Raw genomic sequence first — 23,395 nt, forward strand, 5'->3', positions numbered from 1 at the left:
CAACTGTCATTAATGACTATATTAACTTTTGTGTACAGTTGGTCGTCCCCACAAAAGAAATTAAAATATACCCAAATAACAAATCATATGTAACTAAGGACATTAAAGGAGTCATAAACAAAAGGAAATTGGCCTTTAACAACAAAGACACCGTAACACTAAAACAGACAGAAAAAGAATTAAGGCTTAAATTAAGAGAAGCAAAATTAAAACATAGACAAGACCTAGAAAACACTTTCAAAACTAATAACTCCAAAAAGGTTTGGGACACCATGAAATCAATGACAGGCATGCTATCTTCCATTAAACCTATTGCAACAGATAATGACCATAGTTTTGCCAATGACTTAAACACTTACTTTACAAGATTTGAATTATCTGATAGCTTTGAGAAATGTAATTTAATTCTCACAAATATTCAACCAGGACTTTCAGACAGAATTAAAATCACTGTCGATGAAGTCAGAAAAACATTTAAAGCTACAAACACCAAAAAAGCTGAAGGGCCAGATAAGTGCAGTCCTTTCATTTTAAAAAACTTTGCAACAGAGCTTGTACCAGCATGGCAACCAGTGTTTCAACTCTCAATTGACATACATACAGTTCCAATAACATGGAAAACTTCACACATAAAACCACTTCCCAAATCTCGAAGTCCGAAAGAATATAAAGACTTCAGACCCATAGCTTTGACCTCAGTGATCATGAAGGCTCTAGAGAGACTTTTGCTCAAACATTTACAAACCACAACTAACACCAAACTGGATTCATCCCAGTTTGCATATAAAACTGGTTGTGGCACTGAAGATGCTGTTGCCTCATTAGTTCACATTATCACTAAACATCTAGATAAATCTCATAGCTATGCACGAGCACTCTTTCTAGATTATTCATCAGCCTTCAATACAAATACAACCTGACATTTTACTTTCTAAAATGTCTCGCCTGGGAGTCAACCCCTACTTGATTCACTGGTATGCCTCTTTTCTTACAAACAGAGTCCAGCTGGTCAAAGTGAATAGGGCACTTTCTTGTGCCATTTTGACTAATGTCGGTGCACCTCAAGGCTGCGTTAGTTCTGCTCTGCTGTTCACAATATACACAGATGACTGCCGAGCAACTTCAAACAATCAATACGTTCTAAAATACTCAGACGACACTGTACTGTTAACCTTATTGCATGATTCGGATAGCCCTGACCTGCACCAACAGGGAGTTAACAGAATAGTCACATGGAGTAAAAACAACTCTCTGGAAATAAACACAAAGAAAACTGAAGAAATTGTGTTTAGCCCAAAACTGACAGTTGCAAATCCCACCATTATCAACAACGAAATTATCAAACGGGTAGAATCGTACAAATATCTTGGTGTTATGATTGATGCCACCTTATCATGGAAACATCATATAGACTACATCTGTAAAAAAACTAAACAAAGACTGTACTTTCTCCGTCGCCTACGATCTTTTGGAGCCACTCGTCAGATCCTCCTACTGTTCTATACGGCTGTTATCCTCAGTGTGCTGCAGTACTGTAATACTGTGGTACAGCTGCTTGTCCACATCAGTAAAGTCTGGACTTAAACACCTGATCAAGATCTGTTCCAAGACTGTGGGTCAGCCATTAGAAGGTCAGTATGAGGCTGCCTATCACAATAACACAATACGACTGGCAAGAAACATCATTTCTGACTCTAACCGTGTTTTGAACTGAATATGCGACGCTTCCATCTGGGCGACGGTTCAGTGTTCCACGATTTAATAAGGTTCGGCTGAAGGATTCTTTTGTTCATCAGTCAATCCTTAAAATAAATAAGGAGCTTAATCCATAGCTATCAAAGTGCTAGAAAGTGACTTGAATTAATGTTTGTATCGTGTCTGTGTCGCATGTGTGATGTTAATGTGAAGCAACGGAGCCACTGTTTTTATGTGCAAGACAAATTTCAGATCTCTGATCTGACAATAAAGTATTATCTAATCTAATCTAATCTAAATTGTGTCGTGCGTCCTGATTGGCTGTTGGACTGTAGACCATTGTGTCGTGCGTCCTGATTGGCTGTTGGACTGTAGACCATTGTGTCGTGCGTCCTGATTGGCTGTTGGACTGTAGACCATTGTCCATCAGTCTCCTCCGTGCCGTGTCTCCTGTCCAGTACAGAATGTGTTCAGACAAATTTACATAAACGTTGGATCTCAGTGTGACTCTGAAGTGCTGTACGTTTGCAATTTGTTTTCTCCCCGACAAAAAAACCCACAATGTCGATGAAACGTTCTGCACCGACAAAGACGCCTACGAAGGTTTGAACTTTGAGAGAGTTTAAACGAGAGAGAAATGTGAGAAAATGTTAACGCCTGTGTGAGAAAAGTGTATAAAGTGTGTGGTGAGGGGTTTTACAGACAAAAACAGAGAGAATAATGTAAAAAATAAAGAGGATACTTCGCTGATTTTGGAGAGCGACGTGAAGTTTCTGGAGGCCGATCTGGAAAATGGGGGGACAATTTCTTGACATAATCCTGGACTTGGAGGTGAGATTTGACAGATGTTCAAACACAGATCAATAATCCACCTCATCCCAGTCCTTACATTTCCATGTCTTTTCACAAAACTATCAGTTGTTTTTTTTTGAGTTGATGAAACAGAAAAACAAAATAAATGTAAATGTTTAAACTTGAGAAAGGTTTTTATGGACAGAATTATATTTATTTTTCCGTGGACCCTCCCTGGACGAGCAGACGCAGCCGACGCAGCCGACGCAGCCGACGCAGCCGACGCAGCCGACGCAGCCGACTCACTCAGACTCATGTGTTTTTTTTATCATCTCATTTATCGTTTGCGTTTCTTCTGGTGGATATTTGAGTTTCAGTCTCGTCACATTTGCAGTTTTAAATCTTTTCATCTGTAAACACAAACACAGGAGGAGCAAAGGCTGAACCGCTTCATTTCTGTATTTTCTCGGAGCGTGTTCTGAGTAAAACACGACACGACGGAACAAAGGGGCTGGTGTTGCTCATTACATAATCTCCATAATTGTTTGAGTTGGTTTGTGATGATCTGGGCCTGGGGTGACACTTTAAACTCTCACATTTCACTTTATTTACACACAGTTTTCTTTGTTTTACGTTTCTGCTCTTGTGAAATAATTTGCAGCTGCACTATTTGTATAAAACAAACTCTTTTTATTTGAACGTTTGCGCTCACAGACTCGCCTTAAGCCCGTCTGACTTTCACCGGGTTAAAACGGATCGTTCAAAAACCAGATTTTTGTTTTTAGCTCAGTATTTAAACCAAAATGTCTCACATGTTTTTATATTTTTTCCATCCAGTTGTGTTTTTGTTTTTTGTAAATACACTGGTCCCTGGTTTATCGTGGGGGTTATGTTCTAAAAATAACCCGCAATAGACGAAATCTGTGAAGTATCCTCTTGATTTTTTACATTATTCTCTCTGTTTTTGTCTGTAAAACCCCTCACCACACACTTTATACACTTTTCTCACACAGGCGTTAACATTTTCTCACATTTCTCTCTCGTTTAAACTCTCTCAAAGTTCAAACCTTCGTAGGCGTCTTTGTCGGTGCAGAACGTTTCATCGACATTGTGGGTTTTTTTTGTCGGGGAGAAAACAAATCGCAAACGTACAGCACTTCAGAGTCACACTGAGATCCAACGTTTATGTAAATACGCTGAAAACCCCCCCCAAAAAAAACGCTAAATTGTGCAAAAAAAAAAAGAAATAAACGAAACTACGAAAGGCGAACTGCGATATAGCGACGGACAACTGTAGATGAACTTGGGGCTGGTGGGCGGGGCCTTGGGGCTGGTGGGCGGGGCCTTGACGTTCTCGTGTGTCATCGCCGTGTCGTCTGATGTCATGGACTCCGTTTGTCTGGTCATGTTAAAAATGATTAATAAAATCTGGACATACTTTCTCCAGTTCCTTGATGAGCAGCCACACCAGGGACAGGCTGTTGACCGGGTTCTTCTGGACTTTCTTATGAAGGGTCCACCTGAGCATACCTGAATCACACAACAGAGCGTTAAAGCGACGGAGACGTTTCCGTCGCTGCGTTTCAGACGACCACGTTCTCCAGGTCAATGACATTTAACACAGACGAGGGCGGATAAAACCGAAACTGCTGAGATACTGATGTTTTGTGATCATAAACTGTTTATGTAACTGGACGAGGCTAAAACCGCTCGGTCAGCGCGTTCTAAACAGGAAGTGACCATGGGCGTGTTTCCAGCTCCAGACTCTGGCTCCAGTTCACTTTTTATTGAAAAACTGTCTCCTCTCTCTGTCTCTTCAGACTCATTTTGGTCTTAAATGTTCAGATTAACCCTCTACATGATCCTGGGGTCATTTTTTTTTTAGTTATTTTGAGATTTTTTTATTTTTTTATTTTTGTTTTTTAATTTGTTTTTGAGTTATTCTGAGTTAATTTTTAAGTTATTTGAGTTATTTTGAGATTTTTTTTTTTTTTAGTTATTTTTAGTTTTTGTTTGAAGTTTTTTTTTGTTATTTTGAGTTTATTTATTTAAATTTTCTTGTTATCTTGGGTTAATTTATTTATATTTTGCTATTTTGAGTTTATATTTTTGTTGTTTTGAGTTTGTTTTTTTAAATTATTATTATTATTAATTTTTTAAAAGTTATTTGGTGTTTTTTTTTTTCAATTTATATATATATATATATATATATATATATATATATATATATATATATATATATATATATATATATATATATATATATATATATATATATATATATATATATTAATAAACTGTCCTCTCTCTGTCTCTGCTGCTTCAGACTCGTCATTTTGTTCTTAAATGTTCGTATTAACCCTCTACATCAGGGGTCTCAAACTCAAATTAGCTGGGGGCCGCAGGAGGCAGAGTCTGGGTGAGGCTGGGCTGATCAGGTATTTAAAATTTTGTCAAACGTCATCGCTGTTTTCAACATACATGAGGAAATATGCCAATTCTTGTGAATTTTATGGATATACACCGTTATTTGTTGAATCTTTTGCGACGGGAGTACACAGCACGAGTGACACATGGTAAAGTCACACTAACATTACACTTTCATATTGTCCTGCGAGCCACAAAATATCCTCTTGTGGGCCGCAATTGGCCCCCGGGCCGCGAGTTTGAGACCCCTGCTCTACATGATCCTGGGGTTTTTATTTCACTATTGTGTCTGTAAATCAAGATATGAACATTAATAACAGACAAATCAGGTCCTTCTTTCCCCGAGGTCGCTCCTGTTAGCGTTAGCGTTAGCGACAGCTCACACACTTAATTCACACAGTTTATGGTAAAATTCATTCAGTCGTTGCTTTTCGTTCTATGATCCTGTTCAAAATACTTTTTATAACTAGGTCTGTACTCAAGTTACCCAAGAATAAACATTTCTGTGTCCTCTGCACAACAGGGGTCCCACAAGGCTCAACTCTGGGGCCCCTGTTGTTCAGCTTTTTTTAATCAATGGCCTCCCAGACGAGCGCAGAGACGTAAACATCATCGTGAACGCAGATGATGACGTCAAAAGAATTAAAGATGGGCCCGAGATCTTTGTTAAAGGAGTAAAAATAAATATTGTAACAGTAAAAAGTACCTAGAGCAGGACTCGTCGCCAATACAGAGAATACTTCAAATGTGCGTTTTTATTACACGTTAGACTGAACCACTAGAGCTTTATTCACACGCACATCCTCAGAGGGACACGTGAAATATCTGAAACGGGTTTGTTAAAGTAGATTTTCAGAAATGTACAGTAAAAAGTACAGTTTAAGGTGATATGGGCCAATTTACCTGGACGTTTGAGGGCCAAGAAAAACTGGTCCGAGAGCCAAATTTGGCTCCCGGGCCACAGTTTGGCGGCGTCTGACCTAGGGGTTGGTTTGGAGCTGAACGCCGTGACGTCAAACTCACCCAGTCCACGTCTTTACACAGTTAATAGTTGAGTTATTTGATCTCGTCTGATAAAAAACGATCAGGCTTGACGTTTGTGAATTTATCTTTGCACAATGTGAAAAGAAACAAAACAAAAGAGTCCGTCCTGAGGGTGTGACATCATCTGAACGCCGCCGGACACGAGCGTGCAGAATGTGTCACCTTTTACTCCAGAGCGTGACTGACCCCTGAGCCTCGTCCTGGGAAAACGCTACGACGACGAGTCAAAACAAAATCAAAATCAAACCAAATAAAGAGTTACCTTTGTTGTAACAGTCCTGGGTCTGGGAGTCGTCCGATTCTTTTGGGAGAATCGCCTGAATCCGCCGATACAACTCCGGCTCCGGGACAGCGGGCGAGGAGACGCCTGGAATCAAACGAGTCATGAACAAATCCAGACGCGACCCAAGAGACGGAGTTTGGACTTTTAATCGTGTGAGACATCGGCGTAAACTCCAGCACAGACTCATATTTAGTTTAGTTCAATCTGCTGAAAAAACCCCACATGAAGCTTTAAATGAAGACGTAAATATGAAGAGACGAGGAGTTAAACGTGGGACGGGGCTAAACCTGGACCTGGACGAGTTTATGTTCAGATTAAATGACATAATGTGAGTAAAATGATCTAAATATCGGTCGAGCGAATCGGCCGTGAGTCGATTTGGTCTAAACGATTAAAAAACCCACATCTCTGCAACATTTGATATTTTCAGTTTTATCACAGACAACAGCTCGTTCATCATGTGGAGAGAAAACTTTAAACTCACTCCTGTCTGTCCTGGTTTTAATGTTTTTAATGTTTTTAATGTTTTAAACGGACCTGTGCAGTTGTGTGTTTAATAAATAAATAAACTCACCTGTCGGCTCCATGTCGCCTGAGCTTCTCCAGGAAACAGCGTCGCTCATGTCACATGATTCATCTGTGAAAGAGAAGGAACAGAACGAAAGAATATGAAACGTACAAATATATTATATTTGATTTAATAAAAGAGAGACAGAGAGGAGGAGAGAGGAGAGGAGGAGAGAGGGAGAGAGGAGGAGACAGAGAGGAGGAAAATGAAAGAATATGAAATGTACAAATATATTACATTTGATTTTAAAATAAAAGAGACAAAAGAGGAGGAGGTGAGGGAGGAGGAGGAGAGACAGGAGGACACAGAGAGAGGAGCAGAAAAGAGACAGAGAGAGAGGGAGAGGAGGAGGGAGGGAGAGACTGAGAAGAGGAGTAGAGAGAGTGAGCAAGGGGGGAGACAGAGAGAGGAGAGGAGGAGAGACAGAAAATCAAATCAAATCAAACTTTATTTATATAGCACTTTTCATACAAAAAAAAAGTAACACAAAGTGCTTTACAAAGCATTAAAATCAGTCCCACCCACCAAACCCACCCAGCCACCCGACAGCCCAACAACCAACCCCAACACATCAATAATCATAACCAAACAACCCCCCACCCCAACACACACTCCCACCCCCCACCCCAACACACACTCCCACCCCCCACCTCAACACATGTTAAAATACCTCAGTTTCATTTAAAATATGTTTAAGTGGAACAGGCTGGATAAAGATGAACCAGATGAGAAAGCACCACCAGAGGAACCATCTGCACCAGGAACAGGGTCACCCACAGCCACAGGACACCAGCCCAGGGCCCAGAGAAGAGATGAGGTCAAGACCAAACCTCCAGGGCCCACGAGCCAGGGCCCAGCAGCCACAGCCAACCACAGCTCCCGGTGCAGAGGGCTCCTCAGAGGAAACACTGGCAAATCTAAAATGATTAAAAATAATAAAATAAGTCAAAACTAATAAATAAGTCAATAAATAATAAAATAAATAACCAATAAATAATAAAATAATCAATAAATAATAAAATAAGTCAAAATTAAACAAGTAAATAAAACATAAGTAAAACATAAACACACTAGCCAGCCTAAATAAGACTAAATAAATAGAGAAGTAAACTAAAATGATAAATACTAATCAAAAGAGGAGGAGAGAGGGAGAGAGATGGGGAGAGACAGAGAAGAGTAGTAGAGAGAGTGAGCGAGGGAGGAGGAGGAGACAGAGAGAGGAGAGAGGGAATGAGAGGGAGGAATAAATAAATAAAATCACAGCATTAGTCCAAACACTCAGAGGCTTAAATCCATTCACTCGTTTCACTCGTTTGTTTCACTCGTTTCAGTTTCAGTCGTTTCAGTTTTCACACAATGACCTGAACCTGACACACACACACACACACACACACACACACAACACACTCTGCAGATCGATATATCGCCACAGAAATATCACGATAAACGATGATATTTAACCTTTACCCGCCGACATACGACACAGACGTCTGCAGCTCAGGTCTGATCGTTTCACAAACAAAAAGAACAAAAAAACTCCACATTTTTGTAAAGAAATTCTACATTTTACCTCGTGTGTTTCTACTTCCATCTTCTACAAACTGAACCACGCGCTGATGTAGTGATTATTACCAAAGTCCCATCGTCAACACGCGTTTTCACACTTATTTAAGACAATTTACAGATAAAAATGGCATCATGGGTAAAAATAAATGAATAAATAAAGAGTAAAACATGAGCCACAGTGTTTCTCATTAACAGAGGAGAATATGGCGGCTTTCCATAGTCTACTTTTATATTTATACACTTATACGCATGAAAACAATGTATTTAAAGGAGCTGAAACACTCTGTTCCACCTCGTGATGTCATCATGTGGTGATACAGGAAACAGGAAGTGCTCCACTGTGTTTTTAAACTCCACACACCTTCATTTATAGAATCATCTGGATCATTTCAGTCCTGGAGTTGCCGATCTACAACTGAACTAAAGGTGAAAAACTGCTTGAAAACTACCACTTGATGACATCACAAGGTGGAACGGAGCGTTTTGAGCTTTGGAGATGTTACTTAAACGTGTGTGAATGAAACAAAACACAACTCCATTAAAGCGACAAGAGCGTCAGAACAAACCTGTCACTATTAAACAGGACAGAGCTGGACCAGAGTCGAGCGCAGTCAAACACACACACACACACACAGACACACACACACACACACACCCACGCGCACACACACACACACACACACACACACACACTGACTCTAAACCCGACGTTTCGCCTACACTTTAGTGAAACCAAAAGATGCGATTCTTCCGTGACAAAGGTAAAAGCCAAAGTGACTTTTGTGCAGCTTCAGCTCTGCAGGTTTAGACTCTGACACTTTAACCTCCTCTCGACTCACAGCAGCAAAAGAGCCACACAATGAGCCACACAATGAGCCACACAATGAGCCACACAATGAGCCGCACACTTACCGTTGTCGTACACTTACACACACACGAGGTCTCAGGAAGTAACAAAGAGAAAAGTCCAAAATACAACGTCACGACAAACAGACACGAACGAGAGCAGAGTCAGACTCACCACACGAAGAGAGGAGGAGAGAGGAGGAGAGAGGAGGAGAGAGGAGAGAGGAGGAGAGAGAGGAGCATAAAAGAGAAAAGAGGAGAGAGGAGAGGAGGAGAGAAAGAAGAGAGAGAAAAGAGGAGGAGAGAGGAGAGAAAGGAGCATAAAAGAGACAGTAAAGAGGGGGAGAGAGGGAGAGGAGGAGCACAGGGTCATCTTCATCTTCACTCACCGCACGAAGCTTTTTTTAGAAAGACAAAAACTCTGTGGCCCAAAAGTACAAACACACGTCCTGAGAGTGAAGTAAAAGTACAAGTATGTGATCCAGACGCACAAAAACTACAAAAGTACAACTATGTGATCCAGACGCACAAGTCGTTTGTTTTTTGAGCTGCATTCTCACAAAGATTATAACACAGCGGGTTTGGCCTCGATCTCCGCACAAATCAGCAGCACAAAAGTAAATCGCACACACAGCTCCACACACACAGCTCCACACACACAGCTCCACACACACAGCTCCACACACACAGCTCCACACACACAGCTCCACACACACAGCTCCACACACACAGCTCCACACACACAGCTCCACACACACAGCTCGAGCTCTCGACCACAGGTTTCCGGTTGTCGATTCAGCTGCGTCTGTGTCTGTGTGAACTTACGACGACATGGAACCAAAACACAACCAGAACTACAAAAAAACAAAAACCTGACAGTCAGAGAGCGCCATTTCCTCCTCAGCTGAATGAGTGGGCAGACGCGGCGCTAATTTTAGACGTTTGACGGGTTAAACGCTTTTTCCTCATAGTAAAATTTAGCATCGGAAAAGCCCACAGTTTGAAGGAGGTGAGACGAGCCGGCGTGGGGAGTGGCGAGAAATACACCGACACGAGCGCACAAATATCAAAATGTTTCGTCTCAAATGTGCAAAGATATAAAAAATATGTCTGTGTAAATACGTAACTCCTGAAAAACTGACATTTTACGAGAGTCACACGTTTAAATTCACCTCGTCGCGGGCCACATAAAGTGACACGGCGGGCCGCATTTCGCCCCCGGGCCTTGAGTTTGACACACGCGCTCTTGCCGATATATCGATACTGTATTTTTTTTGTATACTTTACCAAATTCTTCTATCACAGCTGTATTGCTCTATTGTCTCTAGAACGTCGAAATAAACGAAATAAACGCTGAACGAGAGGGCGTGTCCACGTTATATTAGACTGTGACATCATCAGAGCGGATCACGACACGTCATCTGTGGGTCAGTGGATTTGACCGCTCGACCAGCGATGTTTACGTCGAGACCGGGATTCGAACCGTCAACGTTTGGATCAGACGTAAAAGACAAAAGTAAAATCTGCAACTACGCAAAAAGTTGTAGGAGCGAAGACGTTTAGCTGCTCGTCCAAGCCGCGGCTTGGACGAGCAGCTAAACGTCTTCGCTCCTACAAGACGATTCTTCCGTTCTGGTCCGTGACTAGCGTTTAAGCTAGCCGTCACTTTGTCGCTGCAGCCTAGCACCTCAAACGCCTAAAAAGTTCATCTCAACGCCGGATTCGCTCCGCTCTGACGCTCGAAAACGCGCCGCGAAAAACAAAAAACGCAGGGCGATTTCACAGCTATTAGCGCCCCGGCTCGCTCGTTTGTTCACTTTGTTTCCTTTGTTTGCTTTGGGTCTGAGGGTAAACGCTCTACGAAATGAGAACACCGTGGTACTTTCTGGTCACGTAAACGCCTTTGTCTTACGATTATACAGAGAATGTGTAAGAATGTGCTAATTATGAACCGACGTGACTCAAAGCTGCTCGTCCGGCGCGTCGTTTCTTCTTCTCAAATAATTTACAGACGACGCAAACACATTCCAATCCGAGGTTAACCGTAAAAATATCAAGTCTGTTCCTGGTTCATTAATGGCAACTGATCATTAACCAACTGCAAACACCAGAGCGAAGCCAAACCTGCAAAATCAAACCTGCAAAAACTAAACCTGCAAAATCAAACCTGCAAAAACTAAACCTGCAAAATCAAACCTGAAAAATCAAACCTGCAAAACTAAACCTGCAAAATCAAACCTGCAAAACTAAACCTGCAAAAACTAAACCTGCCAAATCAAACCTGCAAAACTAAATCTGCAAAATCAAACCTGCAAAACAAAACCTGCAAAACTAAATCTGCAAAATCAAACCTGCAAAACCAAACCTGCAAAATCAAACCTGCAAAACCAAACCTGCAAAACTAAATCTTCAAAACTAAACCTGCAAAATCAAACCTGCAAAATCAAACCTGTAAAATCAAACCTGCAAAATTAAACCTGCAAAATCATACCTGCAAAAGTAAACCTTCAAAACTAAACCTGCAAAATCAAACTGCAAAACTAAACCTGCAAAAACTAAACCTGCCAAATCAAACCTGCAAAACTAAATCTGCAAAATCAAACCTGCAAAACAAAACCTGCAAAACTAAATCTGAAAAATCAAACCTGCAAAACCAAACCTGCAAAACTAAACCTGCAAAATCAAACCTGCAAAACTAAACCTGCAAAACTAAACCTGCAAAACCAAACCTGCAAAACTAAACCTGCAAAATCAAACCTGCAAAACTAAATCTGCAAAATCAAACTTGCAAAACTAAACCTTCAAAATCAAACCTGCAAAACTAAACCTGCAAAATCAAACCTGCAAAACCAAACCTGCAAAAACTAAACCTGCCAAATCAAACCTGCAAAACTAAACCTGCAAAAACTAAACCTGCCAAATCAAACCTGCAAAACTAAATCTGCAAAATCAAACCTGCAAAACCAAACCTGCAAAATCAAACCTGCAAAACTAAACCTTCAAAACTAAACCTTCAAAACTAAACCTGCAAAACTAAACCTTCAAAACTAAACTTGCAAAATCAAACCTGCAAAATCAAACCTGCAAAACTAAACCTTCAAAACTAAACCTGCAAAACTAAACCTTCAAAACTAAACCTGCAAAATCAAACCTTCAAAACTAAACCTGCAAAATCAAACCTGCAAAACTAAACCTGCAAAACTAAACCTTCAAAACTAAACCTGCAAAATCAAACCTGCAAAACTAAACCTGCAAAACTAAACCTGCAAAACTAAACCTTCAAAACTAAACCTGCAAAACTAAACCTGCAAAACTAAACCTGCAAAACTAAACCTTCAAAATCAAACCTGCAAAACTAAACCTTCAAAACTAAACCTGCAAAACTAAACCTTCAAAACTAAACCTGCAAAATCAAACCTTCAAAACTAAACCTTCAAAACTAAACCTGCAAAACTAAACCTGCAAAACTAAACCTTCAAAACTAAACCTGCAAAACTAAACCTGCAAAACTAAACCTGCAAAACTAAACCTTCAAAACTAAATCTGCAAAACTAAACCTTCAAAACTAAACCTGCAAAACTAAACCTGCAAAACTAAACCTTCAAAACTAAACTTGCAAAATCAAACCTGCAAAATCAAACCTGCAAAACTAAACCTTCAAAACTAAACCTTCAAAACTAAACCTTCAAAACTAAACCTGCAAAACTAAACCTGCAAAACTAAACATTCAAAACTAAACCTGCAAAATCAAACCTTCAAAACTAAACCTTCAAAACTAAACCTGCAAAATCAAACCTTCAAAACTAAACCTGCAAAACAAAACCTTCAAAACTAAACCTTCAAAACTAAACCTTCAAAACTAAACCTGCAAAATCAAACCTGCAAAACTAAACCTGCAAAACTAAACCTGCAAAACTAAACCTGCAAAACTAAACCTGCAAAACTAAACCTTCAAAACTAAACCTTCAAAACTAAACTTGCAAAATCAAACCTGCAAAATCAAACCTGCAAAACTAAACCTTCAAAACTAAACCTGCAAAACTAAACCTTCAAAACTAAACCTGCAAAATCAAACCTTCAAAACTAAACCTGCAAAATCAAACCTGCAAAACTAAACCTTCAAAACTAAACCTGCAAAACTAAACCTGCAAAATCAAACCTGCAAAACTAAACCTGCAAAACTAAACCTTCAAAACTAAACCTTCAAAACTAAACTTGCAAAATCAAACCTTCAAAACTAAACCTGCAAAACTAAACATTCAAAACTAAACCTGCAAAATCAAACCTTCAAAACTAAACCTTCAAAACTAAACCTGCAAAATCAAACCTGCAAAATCAAACCTTCAAAACTAAACCTGCAAAACAAAACCTTCAAAACTAAACCTGCAAAACAAAACCTGCAAAACTAAACCTTCAAAACTAAACCTTCAAAACTAAACCTGCAAAACTAAACCTTCAAAACTAAACCTTCAAAACTAAACCTGCAAAACTAAACCTTCAAACCAGAGCTGCAGTTTGATGAGTCTGATAAATCTACTCCTGACTCTGTTTCCTTTGTGTCTAAACGTGTTTTACCATAACTCGCTCAAAAGGAAAGGGCTGAGTCTAAGTTTTATTTATAACGAACTTTTGACAAATAAAAATCTCTACAGACGCCACAGAAACAACAAAACTTCAAATAGAATCAAAGTGTTCAGACAGTGGAGGAAAGACACGAGGTGAAAGCATTAAAGTTTTGTGTTTAAGTAGGATTTTACTCTTCAGTACATGTGAGAGCAGTATCTGTACTTTACTATCTGAACAGGACTGAAGAGTAAAAGTACTTTTCATCTGATTTAAGAGGTTATTTTTACCGTGTGTGTGAAAACATCTTGACTAAAGTTTAAGAGTTCAAGCTTCGACTTTGAGCAAAACAAAAATAAAAACACAAAATCCATAACAAAAATGTATAAACTGATTCATGTTGTTTCTGTGACGAAAATATGTCTCATTTTTAACCTTTATCTCCAACTTTTTACTCTTTAAGTACATTTTTCAACAGGTACTTTAATACTTTTACTTATGTAGACTTTAAGATGGATACTTTGTGTAACTGTTTACCTCAGTATCTGTACTTTTACTTAACAAAACTGAGTACTACAATGGATGAAGTACTCAGTGTGAAGTACTCAGTGTGAAGTACTCAGGGTGAAGTACTCAGTGTGAAGTACTCAGTGTGAAGTACTCAGTGTGAAGTACTCTGTGTGAAGTACTCTGTGTGAAGTACTCTGTGTGAAGTACTCTGTGTGAAGTACTCAGTGTGTAGTACTCAGTGTGAAGTACTCAGTGTGGAGGGAGGACAGAGAGACGTGACCCCGGTGTCGACAAAGAGGCTCCAGCTCATAACTGCAGAAACATCTGACCAGAGGACGGACTGGAGACCCCGAGGTCAAAAGGTCAACGTGGGAAACTCCTCCAAAGGTCGTGGAGAACGAGCCAAGATCCTACAGCAGATCCCAGAAAAAAACATCAGACCAGTCCAGAAAAGCGCAGGAACAGCAGAGATACAGTAGAACCTCACGCCGTTGGCCGCAGTGTGACGTGTGCACAGATCGCTCCTCGGGTCACGACCCTCGCTCTGAGTCTGTGTGTGGTCAGCAGAACCCTGTGGTCAGCTACTGCACGGAACAATGTGTCCATATAAAGGCCCCGCACATCACAAATCTGAGAAAACAGGAAGAGCCGACACAAGTGTGGAAGTGCGGCGTGAGAGGAGGGGTCAGCGGGAACGCCGTCTGTGTGGAAATCCCCCCATCGTTTTATCGCCTCATCACAAACGTCACAGAGAAGTTTATCTGAGTCAACAGCACGAAAATCAATAGATCTGCAAAAAACACTGAGGACGCCATTGTTTAAAGGCCCATATTACACTGTTTAAAGGGCCCATATTACACTGTTTAAAGGGCCCATATTACACTGTTTAAAGGGCCCATATTACACTGTTTAAAGGCCCATATTACACTGTTTAAAGGGCCCATATTACACTGTTTAAAGGCCCATATTACACTGTTTAAAGGCCCATATTACACTGTTTAAAGGGCCCATATTACACTGTTTAAAGGGCCCATATTACACTGTTTAAAGGCCCATATTACACTGTTTAAAGGCCCATATTACACTGTTTAAAGGGCCCATATTACACTGTTTAAAGGGCCCATATTACACTGTTTAAAGGCCCATATTACACTGTTTAAAGGCCCATATTACACTGTTTAAAGGCCCATATTACACTGTTTAAAGGCCCATATTACACTGTTTAAAGGGCCCATATTACACTGTTTAAAGGGCCCATATTACACTGTTTAAAGGCCCATATTACACTGTTTAAAGGGCCCATATTACACTGTTTAAAGGGCCCATATTACACTGTTTAAAGGCCCATATTACACTGTTTAAAGGGCCCATATTACACTGTTTAAAGGGCCCATATTACACTGTTTAAAGGCCCATATTACACTGTTTAAAGGGCCCATATTACACTGTTTAAAGGGCCCATATTACACTGTTTAAAGGCCCATATTACACTGTTTAAAGGCCCATATTACACTGTTTAAAGGGCCCATATTACACTGTTTAAAGGGCCCATATTACACTGTTTAAAGGCCCATATTACACTGTTTAAAGGGCCCATATTACACTGTTTAAAGGCCCATATTACACTGTTTAAAGGGCCCATATTACACTGTTTAAAGGGCCCATATTACACTGTTTAAAGGCCCATATTACACTGTTTAAAGGCCCATATTACACTGTTTAAAGGCCCATATTACACTGTTTAAAGGGCCCATATTACACTGTTTAAAGGCCCATATTACACTGTTTAAAGGCCCATATTACACTGTTTAAAGGGCCCATATTACACTGTTTAAAGGCCCATATTACACTGTTTAAAGGCCCATATTACACTGTTTAAAGGCCCATATTACACTGTTTAAAGGCCCATATTACACTGTTTAAAGGCCCATATTACACTGTTTAAAGGCCCATATTACACTGTTTAAAGGGCCCATATTACACTGTTTAAAGGGCCCATATTACACTGTTTAAAGGGCCCATATTACACTGTTTAAAGGGCCCATATTACACTGTTTAAAGGCCCATATTACACTGTTTAAAGGGCCCATATTACACTGTTTAAAGGCCCATATTACACTGTTTAAAGGCCCATATTACACTGTTTAAAGGGCCCATATTACACTGTTTAAAGGCCCATATTACACTGTTTAAAGGCCCATATTACACTGTTTAAAGGCCCATATTACACTGTTTAAAGGGCCCATATTACACTGTTTAAAGGCCCATATTACACTGTTTAAAGGGCCCATATTACACTGTTTAAAGGCCCATATTACACTGTTTAAAGGGCCCATATTACACTGTTTAAAGGCCCATATTACACTGTTTAAAGGGCCCATATTACACTGTTTAAAGGGCCCATATTACACTGTTTAAAGGGCCCATATTACACTGTTTAAAGGGCCCATATTACACTGTTTAAAGGGCCCATATTACACTGTTTAAAGGGCCCATATTACACTGTTTAAAGGCCCATATTACACTGTTTAAAGGGCCCATATTACACTGTTTAAAGGGCCCATATTACACTGTTTAAAGGGCCCATATTACACTGTTTAAAGGCCCATATTACACTGTTTAAAGGGCCCATATTACACTGTTTAAAGGCCCATATTACACTGTTTAAAGGGCCCATATTACACTGTTTAAAGGGCCCAGATTACACTGTTTAAAGGGCCCATATTACACTGTTTAAAGGCCCATATTACACTGTTTAAAGGGCCCATATTACACTGTTTAAAGGCCCATATTACACTGTTTAAAGGGCCCAGATTACACTGTTTAAAGGCCCATATTACACTGTTTAAAGGGCCCATATTACACTGTTTAAAGGGCCCATATTACACTGTTTAAAGGCCCATATTACACTGTTTAAAGGGCCCATATTACACTGTTTAAAGGCCCATATTACACTGTTTAAAGGGCCCATATTACACTGTTTAAAGGGCCCATATTACACTGTTTAAAGGGCCCATATTACACTGTTTAAAGGCCCATATTACACTGTTTAAAGGGCCCATATTACACTGTTTAAAGGGCCCATATTACACTGTTTAAAGGGCCCATATTACACTGTTTAAAGGGCCCATATTACACTGTTTAAAGGGCCCATATTACACTGTTTAAAGGCCCATATTACACTGTTTAAAGGGCCCATATTACACTGTTTAAAGGCCCATATTACACTGTTTAAAGGCCCATATTACACTGTTTAAAGGGCCCATATTACACTGTTTAAAGGCCCATATTACACTGTTTAAAGGGCCCATATTACACTGTTTAAAGGCCCATATTACACTGTTTAAAGGCCCATATTACACTGTTTAAAGGCCCATATTTCACACATAAACTGTAATCGTTTTCTCTCCGTCCGGCCCGTGTCGCGTGTTTCAGTTCCGTGTTACTTTTTCCATTTGACGTTTCACACATGTGCATCAAACACTGAAGCTGCAGCGGAGACAAAGGGACAGCGTCATGGCAACGGCGCGGCTCCATCACGGGGTTTTTCCTGAATGAACGTCCGGGACAATCTGAGGAAGTGCCCTGGGCCGGCCCGTTTGTTGTGGCCCATTGAGAGCGTGCATATCGACGTTTAGAGCGTCGACTGAGCGAGCGACGTCACCGCGGCGAAGTGAAGCGCGCCGAGGCTAGCAGCTATAGCGGCTAATCTGGAGTTCTGACCACGAGCGTCATAGCAACCGACGACACAATCCATAAAAACCCCAGGATCATGTCGAGGGTTAAAACGAACGTTTAAGACCAAAATGAGTCTGAAGCAGCAGAGACAGAGAGAGGACAGTTTAAAATAAATAAATAAACTGAAAAAAAATAAAAACTGAAAAAATAAATAAAAAACAAACTTAAAATAACAAAAAAACAAACAACAAAAACTCAAAATAACTCAGAAAATTTAAAAATTAACTCAGAATAACTCAAACTAAATCCATAAATAAATAAATCCATAAATAAATAAATAAAATAATAATAATAATAATAATAATAAATAAATAAACTCAAAATCACAAAAAAACAAACAAAAAAACCCAAAACAACTAAACATCAAAATAACTTTAAAAAAATGAACCCAGGATCATGTAGAGAGAGTTAACACAAGAGAAAGGACACAGACTTTACACAGAAAGTGAATTGGAGCCGATGGAACAGGAAGTGCGCCCATCATCACTTCCTGTTTGGAACGCGGTGGCTAGCAGGTTAGCTCTGTCCATTTATATGGAGTGTAAAGGAGCAGAGGGTCAGGACTGGACAAAATGGACAAAATGGACAAAATGGACAAAATGGACAAAATGGACAAAATGGACATGGACCCCTGGAGCTGCTAAATCCATCAGTCAGAGGAAGACAAATAGGAAGTGGTAGATACAAAGGTCTATCCTGAGCTGTGTGTGTGTGTAGGTGTGTGTGGGTGTGTGTGTGTGTGTGTGTAGGTGTGTGTGGGGGTGTGTGTGTGTGTGTGTAGGTGTGTGGGGGGGTGTGTGTGTGTGTGTGTGTGCGTCTACAAAGTGACAAATGAGTCAAATTGTTGGTTGTGGGACTGAAATTCAAATTTGGGTTTTTGTCTTGAAAATTCACATCTGTGTGTGACACTTTGACGGGTTCAGGTTCAACACAGAGATTTTTTGCTAAAACACCAAAAAGTTCATGTTTTAATTTAAGTCACATTTGTCAAACTCAGGCCCGGGGACCAAATCTGGCCCACGGTGTAATTATATTTGGCCCGTGAGATCGTATCAAATGTGGATTAGAGCTGGCCCACAGGTGTACAGTAATATGGGCCGTTTAAACAGTGTGATTTGGGCCTTTAAACAGTGTGATTTGGCCCCTTTAAACAGTGTGATTTGGGCCTTTAAACAGTGTGATTTGGGCCTTTAAACAGTGTGATTTGGGCCTTTAAACAGTGTGATATGGGCCCTTTAAACAGTGTGATTTGGGCCTTTAAACAGTGTGATTTGGGCCTTTAAACAGTGTGATTTGGGCCTTTAAACAGTGTGATTTGGCCCCTTTAAACAGTGTGATTTGGGCCTTTAAACAGTGTGATTTGGGCCTTTAAACAGTGTGATTTGGCCCCTTTAAACAGTGTGATTTGGGCCTTTAAACAGTGTGATTTGGCCCCTTTAAACAGTGTGATTTGGGCCTTTAAACAGTGTGATATGGGCCCTTTAAACAGTGTGATTTGGGCCTTTAAACAGTGTGATTTGGGCCTTTAAACAGTGTGATTTGGGCCTTTAAACAGTGTGATTTGGGCCCTTTAAACAGTGTGATTTGGGCCCTTTAAACAGTGTGATTTGGGCCTTTAAACAGTGTGATTTGGGCCGTTTAAAGGACGTGCAGATGTGTTACAGACTGAATCACAAACACTTGATTATCTCTGAATCTTTGGGTCAAACGGTGTAATCTGTGGTGTTACTAAAAGACAATGTGGCGTCTTAAAAAACACACACACAGACTTTTACTAAACAACCGTGAAATCTGTAAAACAAATCAAGAAAAAAAAAAAATCACACAAACTGAATTCAAAGCTTGACTGAAATCTTTACAAATATTCAACTAAAAGCTCAGATTTTCCACATTCAAGTCACTCAAAAAACACTCACACATTCACCCCCCCCCCCCCCCCCCCCACACACACACACTGGGGTGAGGGGGGTGAAGTGTCTTGCCCAAGGACACAACACCAGTGTTCATCAGTGGGAGGTGGAATCACACCACCAAAATGGAACAGTTCACAAATGATTGACCAGCAAAGCTACTGTCCCTGCTTGACTACGCTACGCTAACACAGCTGCTATGCTACGCTAACACAGCTGCTACGCTAACACAGCTGCTACATGCAAAATATTCACCTGCAAGAGAGAGGAGGAGACGAGAGAGAGGAGGAGAGAGGAGGAGACGAGAGAGGAGAGAGGAGACGAGAGAGAGGAGACGAGAGAGAGGAGACGAGAGAGAGGAGACGAGAGAGAGGAGGAGAGAGAGAGGAGACGAGAGAGAGGAGGAGAGAGGAGAGGAGAGACTGTACTGCTCACCATGTTTTCTTACCATGCTCACAGTTAAAAACCGTAATTCATTTACAAAAATAACCCACCTAGCATCAAAAATCATTGGTCTCCCTACTCCCAGTCTGTCACAGTTAAACTCTAAAGCCATCACTCGTACAGCACAGACAATAACACAGGACCACACTCACCCACTGCACCGGTACTTTACTCTACTGCACCGGTACTTTACTCTACTGCCTTCAGGACGATGATACAGGACTCTCAGATGTAACAAAGCACGCTTCAAAAATAGTCTCATACCCACAGCCATTATTAACTTGAACAATTTATAGACTACGGAACTCTAATTATCATTATGCACTTTTACAATGTCAATTACCTGCCTTTGTGTTTGTCCAATATATGTGATGTGTTTGTGTGGCATTGTTTGTATATATGGATGGATGGATGGATGGATGGATGGATGGATGGATGGATGGATGGATGGCGTTTTTCTCTGTGTTTTTGACTGTGAAGACAAATTTCCCCTCGGGGACAATAAAGTAACTAACTTAAAGAGAGAGGAGAGGAGACGAGAGAGAGGAGACGAGAGAGGAGAGGAGAGAGAGGAGACGAGAGAGAGGAGACGAGAGAGGAGACGAGAGAGAGGAGACGAGAGAGAGGAGGAGAGAGGAGAGAGAGGAGAGGAGACGAGAGAGAGGAGACGAGAGAGGAGAGGAGAGAGAGGAGGAGAGAGAGGAGGAGACGAGAGAGAGGAGACGAGAGAGAGGAGACGAGAGAGAGGAGACGAGAGAGAGGAGACGAGAGAGAGGAGACGAGAGAGAGGAGACGAGAGAGAGGAGACGAGAGAGAGGAGACGAGAGAGAGGAGACGAGAGAGGAGACGAGAGAGAGGAGGAGAGAGAGAGGAGGAGAGAGAGAGGAGGAGAGAGAGTCTGTTTAAAGTTTTATGTGCAGTTATGTTGTTTTTTTGTTTTGTTCTATATTTAAACACAAAACCGTCTCTTTGTCGAGATGAAGACACGGAAAAAATGAATAAACGACGCCGTGAAAAGATTCAGAGCAAAAACCACAGAAGGAACAAGAAACATCTGCTCAGACGCAAACAGGATTCACATTATCACATTATCACATTATCACATTATCACATTATCACATTATCACATTATCACAGAAAATAAAACAGATGAACATCAGTGTCACACCTGAACAAAAGTGTCAACCACAGACGTGTCTCAACTCAACAATCACACACTTTAAAGGAAGAAGTACTCAGTATTGTTACTTAAGTAAAAGTACAGATACAGAGGTTAAAAGATACTCGAGTAAAAGTATCACATGAAAAATTCTACTTAATTAAAAGTATTAAAGTACCTGTTTAAAAATGTACTTAAAGAGTAAAAAGTCAAAGTATTTCACAGATTCTGAGTGTTGTTCATTTGTTCAAGTGTAAATCTGATGATATTCATTAAAAAATTGACATTTTCTTATTTTGTTCTTATTTCTTTTGAATTTTGTGTTTTTATTTTTGTTTTGCTTAAACTCTTAAACTTTACTCCGGATGTTTCCACAGACTAAAAATACTCCCTCAAATCAGATGAAAAGTACTTTTACTTTTCAGTCCTGTTCATAAATGTAGTGCAGTAGAAAGTACAGATACTGCTCTGACATGTACTCAAGTAAAAGTAAAAAGTACACACTGTAAATGTACTTAAGTAAAAGTACAGATACCTGAAAAGTACAGCACTTTAACACTTTACTTTTGTCTGACACATAATCCTCTGTGATCTGCTCCTCTCAGATGGTTTGGTTTTGGTTTGTTTTTTTGTATTTTTCCTAATAAGATGACGTCACTACATAAACCTCTTTGTGCACAAACTGTGACACACGAACAAAACACAACAAAAACACAACAAAAACACACACACAAACCGCGTCAAGCGCAGATTTAAGCCCGAAACATCATAAACATCATAAACATCATAAACATCATAAACATCATAAACATCATAAACATCATAAACATCATAAACATCCTCATCCTCCTCATCCTCATCATCATCTCTGTTGTTTTTAATCTTTCCAAAGTTCATTGGACTCACCCGCAGCGCGCGCAGCTCTGTCCCGCGTGGTGTGACAGGCGCGTGCCACATCTGACCTGCTGCGTCACGAGACCACGCCCCCTGCACAGCGACCAATCACGTGCGAGGAGCGTGAAACGTCACAGTTCATTTAGGAAGTAGGATTATTAATATACACAAACAAGAAAACAATAATAATAATAATAATAATAATAATAATAATAACTAACCGTGTTTAATGTAGGCCTCGTGTAACTTATATTTAAATCAATAAAAATTTTTTTAAAAAAAAATCGCTTGATAAAATATATAAAAAAATAAATATATAACAAATATAATATAATATGATGCTTTTACCATCGTCTCATATCATGAAGATGAATTTTAAAAAGTGGTAATGTAGGCCTTGTATAACTTTATATAAAGAGTAAAAAAATAATAATAATAAATAAATAAATAAATAAAAACTGGCTCAAGAAAATATATTTAAAAATAAATATATAACAAATATAAATATAATAAATAGAATACGATGCCTTTACCGTGTCTTATACGATGATTCATTTTAAAAAGCTTTGTTGACTCTTCAGTGACTGGCTCCTTCAGTCCAACAGCGCCCCCTGCTGGTCACACGTGCAACTACAAGTGACTTATTGATATTACTGTAAATTATGACTTATATTAGTGGAGTGAAATACTTTCACCAAACTCAACTAAAAGTAAAAGGAGCTGTTCATTTGAAAACTCCCACTTGATGACATCACAAGGTGGAACGTCGCATTTTGAGCTTTGCAGATGTTAGACTAATAATAAAGTGTGACTCAAACATGTGAATGAAACAAAAACACAAGTCCAGGTCTGTTTTTGTGGATGAAACATTAGAACATGGATTAAATTAAAGAGTCCATTTTGTGTCATAAAACACTTTTAATATCTACAAATATTGCAATATAAAACAGTCAGGA

At 39.8% G+C, this 23,395-nt stretch overlaps 1 protein-coding gene across 1 annotated transcript in view; it reads right to left on the reverse strand.

The window, feature by feature from the left end:
• LOC117374301 (phosphoinositide 3-kinase regulatory subunit 6-like) overlaps positions 1-22,497 on the reverse strand; it is a 45,113-nt gene extending 22,616 nt beyond the window's left edge. Inside the window, exons 1-4 of the mRNA XM_033970387.2 lie at positions 22,452-22,497; positions 6,816-6,878; positions 6,221-6,325; positions 3,926-4,017 (exon numbers count right to left, since the gene is read on the reverse strand). Of these exons, the coding sequence (XP_033826278.1) occupies positions 3,926-4,017; positions 6,221-6,325; positions 6,816-6,864 (246 nt within the window). The 5' untranslated portion in view covers positions 6,865-6,878; positions 22,452-22,497. The remainder of the gene's footprint in view (positions 1-3,925; positions 4,018-6,220; positions 6,326-6,815; positions 6,879-22,451) is intronic.
• Positions 22,498-23,395: the final 898 nt, after the last annotated feature.

Source organism: Periophthalmus magnuspinnatus, chromosome 1 (assembly GCF_009829125.3).
Source record: "Periophthalmus magnuspinnatus isolate fPerMag1 chromosome 1, fPerMag1.2.pri, whole genome shotgun sequence".
Classification (NCBI taxonomy): domain Eukaryota; kingdom Metazoa; phylum Chordata; class Actinopteri; order Gobiiformes; family Gobiidae; genus Periophthalmus; species Periophthalmus magnuspinnatus.